The sequence below is a fragment of the Apaloderma vittatum genome, unplaced genomic scaffold, assembly GCF_000703405.1.
Source record: "Apaloderma vittatum isolate BGI_N311 unplaced genomic scaffold, ASM70340v1 scaffold35602, whole genome shotgun sequence".
Taxonomy (NCBI): Eukaryota; Metazoa; Chordata; class Aves; order Trogoniformes; family Trogonidae; genus Apaloderma; species Apaloderma vittatum.
Window position 1 is genome coordinate 1,162 of NW_009702749.1, and position 8,074 is coordinate 9,235.

Below are 8,074 nucleotides of genomic sequence, written 5' to 3' on the forward strand. Positions count from 1 at the left end.
GAGAAGACGGGAAGACTGTGTTTTCTTCCAGCCTTTGGAAACCCTGGTGAAAGAAAGGACACCTGAAGATTGGGGAGGGGCACAGGGGGATAGGCCGCCTGCTTGGCTTCCAGAAGTATTTTGGCAGCTCAGCCCTGTCTACATTAGTGCTTTGATCTGCTTTTTTGGCTGTCCCACTTCAAGGGAGCAAGTGGGACAATATAAGCACAGGGAAATATAAGTACTGGTTCTCCCAGCACTTCGGTGTGTTTGAACAGACCTCTTGCCAGAAAGGCAGAGATCGTGATTGTTACTCTTTTGGGTGAAGATTCCCTGCCTAAGCAAGGACCTTACTTACTGGAGAGAGCAGAAACCTGCTTGTTGAGCCTGTCACTTCTTGACAGGCTTTGTCTCCTCAGGGTGTTGTTCTACCCTGCTAGGTCTCAGCCTCAAGGGCACAGGAATAACTGTGAAAGGGCACAAGGAATAATTTGAAAATGCTGTACTTGTATGAAGAAAATTGATACATTGATTGAATATTTAGTGTTATTGCAAAGAAATAATTGATGAGCACTATCTTTATATCCTCTCTCTTTCTTAATTGTAAATGTTTAGGAAAAATAAACCTTTTTTTCTCTCCCGGTTAGGCTTATATTAAAATCTATCAAGGAGAGGAGCTACCTCATCCGAAGTCTATGCTGCAGGTATTTTATTTTTCCTTCAAATAATCTGATGGGGTTAGGTGCTTTAAGTTCTTTTGAATTGAAGATCATGACTGCTCTGGGCATGACATTCCCATAGATAGAGCTGTAGTTCTTCAAGAGGCTGTGTACTTTGAAAGCCGTCTCACCTGTGTTGTCTGGGTACCCACTTGTGTCCTCCCTCAGTTCCACTCACCAAATGGAACAGGGCTATATCTGGTTGGTTGGGTTTTCTTTAAGCTGCTTAAATTTCTAAGCATGTATTTCCCATATCTTGCTGTTTTGTCAGTATCTTTCAGGCTGTATTCGGAGAGCATTTAGCATTAGATGTGGCAGATGAAATGCAGAAGGCTTGTAGTAATGCAGCTGTTGCCACTGTCTTGTAGTGTTGGGCTACTCTGTGTGGGTTTGTTAGATTGGATAACTGCATTGAGGTTTCCTTTTTGGATTGATCCAAAGCAGATATAATCAGCCTTAAAGTGGTCTGAACACAAACTGATGGTATAAAGCTGTGTGTTGAACCCTTGAATTGTTTGGGATGAAGAGCTTTCACCAAAGTGTGGGCTTTATGGTCATTTTTAACAATTTCGTGTTTGTAAGACTTGATTGATTTTCTTTGTTTTTTTCCTTTTTTTTTTTTTTTTAAAGCTTTCTGTGTTGCTTTAAGACATGACTGTTGTGGGTGTTTTCTCATCCTTCAGGGAATCAAATCTTTAGACTTTTGGGGGTGAGGGTGTTGGAAAACTCATCACAACAAAACAGAGGCTGCTATAATTTCCTCTAGCATGCCATAAATGTGGCTGGGAGGTATAGGAGGTGACATCTTGCGGCACTGGCTCAAATAACTGTCCCTGGCATAGCACAGGTTGAAAATAGTCTTAAATTCTGACACCAGAACTGTACAGACAAAATGCAGAAATAATACCAGCTTGCTTATTTCGTCACAGGTAGTGATGTATCAGGACTAACATTTAATAGTTCTCCTTAATTGCTTGTTAACAATAGAGCATTTAGAAGAGATGGCTCATGATGAAAAGCCTGTACAAGCACATGGGTGTTTATCTATGGCTGTACTAGAAAGTGGAAGAGAACATTTTCCTAGTCAATAGTCTATTTTAATGCGTATCACTAACCTTCACTTGTTTTTGTGGGGCACTTTCCTGGCAATACCTAGCTCTGGAGGTTGTTTGGGGTGTGTTGGGCAGTGTAAGAGTGAGAGAGAGTGTGTGTGTGTGTGTGTAATTAGCTGGTAATGCTGTGATGACACACGATGCTCAATGTTTTCTAGGCAACAGCCGAGGCGAACAATCTTGCTGCTGTGGCAGGAGCAAAAGACTTGTACAGTAAAGGCATGGAGCAGGTATGGTGACATGACTTTTTCTTACTGCCTGCATGCAAATACAGGCCTTTAGTTTTGATGCTGTACTCATTGTTGGTTGTGAGTGTGTTAATATAGTACCTTAGGGCCAGTACTTGTGTGTTTGCTGCATTCTGCTCTGAGATTAGATGTCTGATGCAGAAAAAAACAGGACTCTCAGAGACAGAAATTGCTGGGGAGGTATGGGAATGGGCGTATCTGTAAGATACCACCTGTTAGTTCCCCCTGCTGCTCTTGACAGACATCTTAAAATCCTGTGACATGAAATGGACAAACAGGTGAGGAAACATTTGGTGAGCCAGGGTTGTGCAAGGCTAAAGTTCTAGTATTATAGTTTCTTGCTTCTGAATTGTGGTCATTTGTTAGCAGTCAAATGCAGGGATAAAATGATTTTCAAGTCGTTTAAAAAAAAATTAAGAAACTTGAAATACAAGAACTGTCTTGTGTGAAGAAGCTGTATGTGTAATTTCCTACTTGCTTCTTCTCTTGAAGATAATGACTTGTGCCACTCCAAGCTGAATGTCTGGATGAACTTCATGCTTCAATGCAGGTGCAAAGTCTCATCATAGGAAATTTTGAAAACAATTACATGTATTGTAAAGCTTAGCAGGGCTATGTGTATTGTGAAACCACAACTGGAAAAGACCAGTAGGTGTGACAACATGCTACAAACATAGCTCCCCATTAACTAGGCTAATTCTGTCTTAATTGCTGGAGCAGCTTTCTGTTTTGAAATTAGAGGAAGACCTAATGCTGTTGGCAGACTAGCCAGCTCCAGCTGTTAGCAGGCTGTTTGAAGAATGCTCTGCTGATGTAGAGGGACTTTGTTTCCATTTTGGAAAATCCCTTGAAGTAGTAAATGAGTTGTGTATAATAAGTGCCAAGTCTGCCTTCCTACCTTGAATCTTCGGTGTCTGCTAAGATATTGTAGTTGTAAGGTTTCTTACTTGGGGCAAGGAATAAACAGCAAGACGTTCTCTTTGTTTCCATAGTAATGTTCCTCAGTACTGTGTATTTTTATGTCACTGTAGAGATACATAGAAATTTCTTGAATTGTGTTGTTGGTTGTGGTGGTGCTTTTTTTTTAATCCCAATGTCTCAGATGATGTTCTTACCGTGAAATTTCTATTTTTAGGAATGTAAGTGGGAACTCTTTGGATTTAAGACTGGATTATGTAAAGATAGTTGTTACTGTAGCTTGAGTTCTCCTCATGAACTAAAGCCCTCCTTTTCTGAGTGTGCATAACCAAAACACTGTACCCCTAATGATCTTAAATATAAGGAGCAACAGGTGCAGTCACACAGAGTATAAGAAAACAGTGGCAGTTATCTGCGGTGCTTTTGATGCATCAGCAGTTCCTAGTGTTTAACACTGTCTGGGCAGTGTGAAAAGACTATTTTGGTGGATGAGATTAATAACTGTTTTTCAGGGAGTTTTGACAGAGCTGGAAGACTTCAATATGGAAAAAGTAGAAATTAAACTTGAGTGTGGGGCGGAGTGTGGGTGTCAGGATCTTGACACTGAGAGTTGCCTCGAAGAAGCTAGCCAGTGAAGCCATGCATCTTGTGAGGCAGAAAGGGGGTGCTGTGCTTGGAAAATGCCTGCTGAAAGGACAGCAGCAGCAGCAGGTTAGAATTGTTGCTGCACTGAAGACATGAGATGACAAGCGTGGCGATAAGACTTATGTTGTGGCAGTTTGACATCATACAGAATCAATTTTTAGTCTTTAGACATAGTCTGAGTGTGAGGGTCTTGGAAGACTTGAAGCTAATTTGCCATATATGTCTCTTACGGCCGAAGTAGTCTCTAACCAAAGTCATCAAGAGGTCAGAAATCAGTCTTACAGAGTAGAAGTCCTTGGAGTCTAACTGTTTTCATGCCTGTGCTGATTCAGGGAGAGGAAGATGGTGATGTCTACATTATGGATATCCATTTCAGTCCATGGTCTTGTCCCTTCAGCAGAAGCATACTCTCATAAGTTGATCAGAATCAAGCTTGGAGGACAGTCTAGGGGAGAAGAGACTAAAGATGTCAGTAGCTAGTTCTCATTAAGTTATATCAGCTCATGAGTTCCATAGAACCTGCTAGCAGCAGCAATAAACCTGAGGGGGCAAAATCTACCTGGTTTGTCTGAGTTCTGCACTAACCTACTCCCTGAGATGGATGCCGAGGAGTAAAAAGCTGATGGGAGGGCTTGTGGCCTTCAGAGTTCTCCTTACTGTTCCTCAAGCCAAGCTTCCTCTGCCTGCTGGTATTTCTTTGTTTCATCTTTTCATAACAGGAATGTTTGTGTGGCTGATGTCCTGCCCTTCTAGGGTTGTCCAAAGGGAACAGGTGAAAGTATGAGTTCAGTCATAGCTCTAGCTCTGTATGTGATTAGACAGGTAGGGCTCTTGCTGTGCCATGATGCAGAGTGCGTTTAGCTGCTTCACTTGAGACCAAGACTAGAGCCTACAGAGCCAAGAAAGCTGCAGGAGGTAGTCTCATGCTGGCTTGAGAGGGGGGCAGTGGGGAGCAGATTTGATGTCTGTACAGAGAAGATACTCAGGTTGTGATGACTTCGTCTCTGATTGCTCTAACAGGTTTGTGGGGGAGATAAGCCTTACATTGCCCCATCGGACCTTGAGCGGAAGCACCAGGATTTCAGAGAGTCGGCTATCAGGCAGTTCTGCTCAGTGAAGAAGATGGGAGGGGAGGAGTTCTGTCGGCGCTACCAGGAACAGCTTGAAGTGGAAATCGACGAGATCTATGCAAACTTCGTGAAGCACAATGATGGCAAAAACATCTTTTATGCTGCTCGCACCCCTGCCACTCTATTTGCAGTCATGTTTGCCATGTATATAACCTCAGGACTGACTGGGTTCCTTGGTATGAACTCCATAGCTACCCTGTGTAATCTCGTGCTGGGGATAGCTCTTATATCATTTTGTACTTGGGCGTATGTTAAGTACTCTGGGGAATTCAGAGAAGTTGGAACAGCCATTGATCAGATTGCTGAAGCTATATGGGAGCAGGTTGGTATCTGTTTTTAATGCAATTTTTTTTTCTTTCTTGAGCAGTAAAAAGCTGATCTAGACCTAATGGAGAATGCTAGTACTGCCAGAGGGAAAATCAACTCAGAAGTGTGACTACTCTCTTCAGTAAGAGGTGCTGCCCACAAAGAGTGTTAAACAAGCTTAGGATATTTGCAAAAAGGTGTTACTTGAAGGCCTTACTAGTTGCCTTGATGGTAAGGAGTGGTGGCACTCTTAAAGTCTCGGTGCTTTTTCAGAGCAAGGAATTCTGCTTTTAAAGATGTATTTCAAGTGATAAACTTGGCCTCTGGATATGGTGGATAAAATGTCCTGGGTGGTGCAAGAAATGGGAAAGGTGGAACGCTGCTGTGCTCCCTCACTTCGCCTGATGGTGTGATACTGGAGGGCTAATAGACCTCAGAACTAGCTGATGGCTTACGGCAACCAGATTGACTTGCAGCAACTGCTACAAGAGGATGTGCAGCAGGGTTCTTCCTTTCCGAAGACTTGTGTTGTCTGCATCAACTTCAGCTGGTGCAACTCCTGTTGCAGGAATGATTTGACAGACTAATTCCTGAAAGAAACGATGGCTGGAGGAGAAAGCTTTCTGTACAGAGATTTTGCTGCCTGAATTGAGTTGACACTGCCTGTCCCAGTAAAGCAAATGTAGAGAATTCCTGACCGACTCTTACAAGTAGGGTTTGGAGCATTCGGAGTGACGCTAGGGTGCTGTTGTTGCTAGAAATAAAGGGCTTTTGGAACTTGGGACAGTAAGATGGGTCCTACAAGCATGAGCAAATAATTAACTGGAGCCTTCTATACAGAAGCTCTCTTCTGCATCTGAAAATTGACTCTGTTCAAGGCTCACCATAGGCAGCAGTAATCATAATGTTACCTGGTTGCTCAGATAGATCTAGAACTACACTGGCATGGGAAAAAGTGGATTTCTAATGCTAGAAGGAAAATAAGCATCAGACTACTTGTCACGGTTTAGAAGACAGGGGAAACCAAAGCCTCTCTTGAGATAGGGAGAGTAAAACCCCCCCCACCTCTGAATTGCTATACCTTTGAAATTATGGGGCTTTCAGGCAAAAGATATGGGGATAGGAATACCAGTTCTTTACTGAGAATATTGCAAACTACAAAGGTAATGATACAGAGAAAAAGAACAACAAGAAACAAATAATCCCAGAACCTCCAACAGAGTCAGATTATGACCTGGCTTTGGGGAAAAAAGTCCAGAATAACTCCGAATTAAAAGTCCTCCTGGAGTGGCAGATGTGGCTCTGCTGGAGTACAGATAATCTGGTAGAGGGATCTGGTGGCGACAGGACAGAGCCCAGTCCTCCTAAGGCGAAGAATGGCCGCAGCACCGACCAGAGCTCCACGAGGTCTGTGTGGCGGTGCGGCTCCAGTGGGAGGGGGGCGGCACCCCCCCCAAGGCAGGGGCTAAGGGCGGCTCCCACTGATTGGCCCCATCATTAACCCATGATTACCCATTAACAGAAAGCACCCGCCCCCTGGAGTTACAAGAAATAAAAATATCTTCCAACCGGTTTCAACAGATGAAAATAGAATTACACGTGTTTTTTTTGTTACATATTGTAACGCAAGACACTACTAAACTGAGTTACACCCTTAACTAGTGATTAAAATGAAGGCTCTCCTGTGCCACAGTTTCTTCATGGTTTGGAGGCTGGGGCTGAAGAGGACTGTGAGAAAAGTGAAAGGTGTCAGTTCTCCATGTAGTACTTGCTGGTGCTGGAGGATACCTAGAGCACGGAAGGCTTGATTTGGCTGCTGACGTTTGCTGGAAAAGGGGAGAACTTATGCTAGTAGGAACTTACCTCTTGTGGGCCAGAGGAAAGTGGCCTCAAAAGAGCTTGCTGGTGGTGGGGTTACAGTTTCATGTCACCGTATGCAAAGCACCTACAGGTCCCGTCTCTCTAATGGTATGCCATGTTCTCACTACTGATTTTTCTGAACCTCTACCTTTCTTTTCCCTCCTTGCTTCAGAGGAATCCCAGGAAGGTGAGAAGTTAGTGGCAATCAGTTTCTTTTTCTGAACTCGGTTAACTTTTTCCATTGCCTTTTAAGAGCTGCTTTTCCTAACAGCTGAATTCATGTTTTAGGTGTTTTCCAAACTCTTTGAAGTCCTTAGACGCCGAACGATTCGCCGTGCTCTTACATCAGTGCCGCGACAGCGACTCTCATCCAACAATAACAAGAAGAAAAACTAGCCAGTATTTTTAACTTTATTTCTGTATCTGAAGTGTTGACACTTACACATATAGGACAATAAGCTGGACCGTCTGGGCCGGTCTGCATAAATGCTGTAACCATACCAGACAGATGCTGCATATAGGGTATGGAATTGCACATCCATCTTCTAGGAACTGTTAAGTGGTCTGAATTCAGTGAAATACTGCTGTATAGGAGAGATATCACTTGTGTGCGTAGCGTGTGATTGATTTAACCTCGTTACTGTAGCAGCAAAACTCATTTCTCTTTCAGTTCATGCCAGTTTGTGTCAGACTTCAGCATTCTAATTTTTTTTTCATTATTTCAAGTCTCATCTCTTTGTATGTTTTTATATTTTATTTTCCTTGGTTACCTCATTTTTTTGTTTCTTTCGCACATTTCTCATTTCACAGGTGTTGAAGCCCATGAGTGATAATTTGATGGAGGATCATATGAGGCAGTCTGTAAAAAACTCTATCAAAGCAGGCCTGACCGAGCAAGTGTCTCACCATGCCAGACTAAAGACAGACTGACAGTTCATCTTCTCTTCAACTCTGCCCTCTCATCTTAGACATGCTTGCTGTACCATGAGAAGTCAATAATAAAAAAAAAATAAACCAAAGTTTACAATCAACTGTAGAATAGTTTAGTGTGACTGGCTTCACAGATTGCTGCCATCACCTGGGAGGAGTAAGTTTGTCAGTGCTCTGATTCTAAGACAAAAACTGGTGCCGTGGAGACCGCTGGGGTGGGAGGGAGG

At 43.0% G+C, this 8,074-nt stretch overlaps 1 protein-coding gene across 1 annotated transcript; it reads left to right on the forward strand.

Annotated features, from left to right (window-relative positions):
- Positions 1-626: 626 nt before the first annotated feature.
- On the forward strand, positions 627-8,073 carry LOC104270082 (atlastin-2-like; the record flags this gene model as incomplete). Its single annotated transcript, XM_009864333.1, has 4 exons — positions 627-683; positions 1,969-2,040; positions 4,642-5,073; positions 7,728-8,073. Coding segments are annotated over 4 exons (681 nt in total), but the record flags the coding sequence as incomplete, so codon positions are not given.
- Position 8,074: the final 1 nt, after the last annotated feature.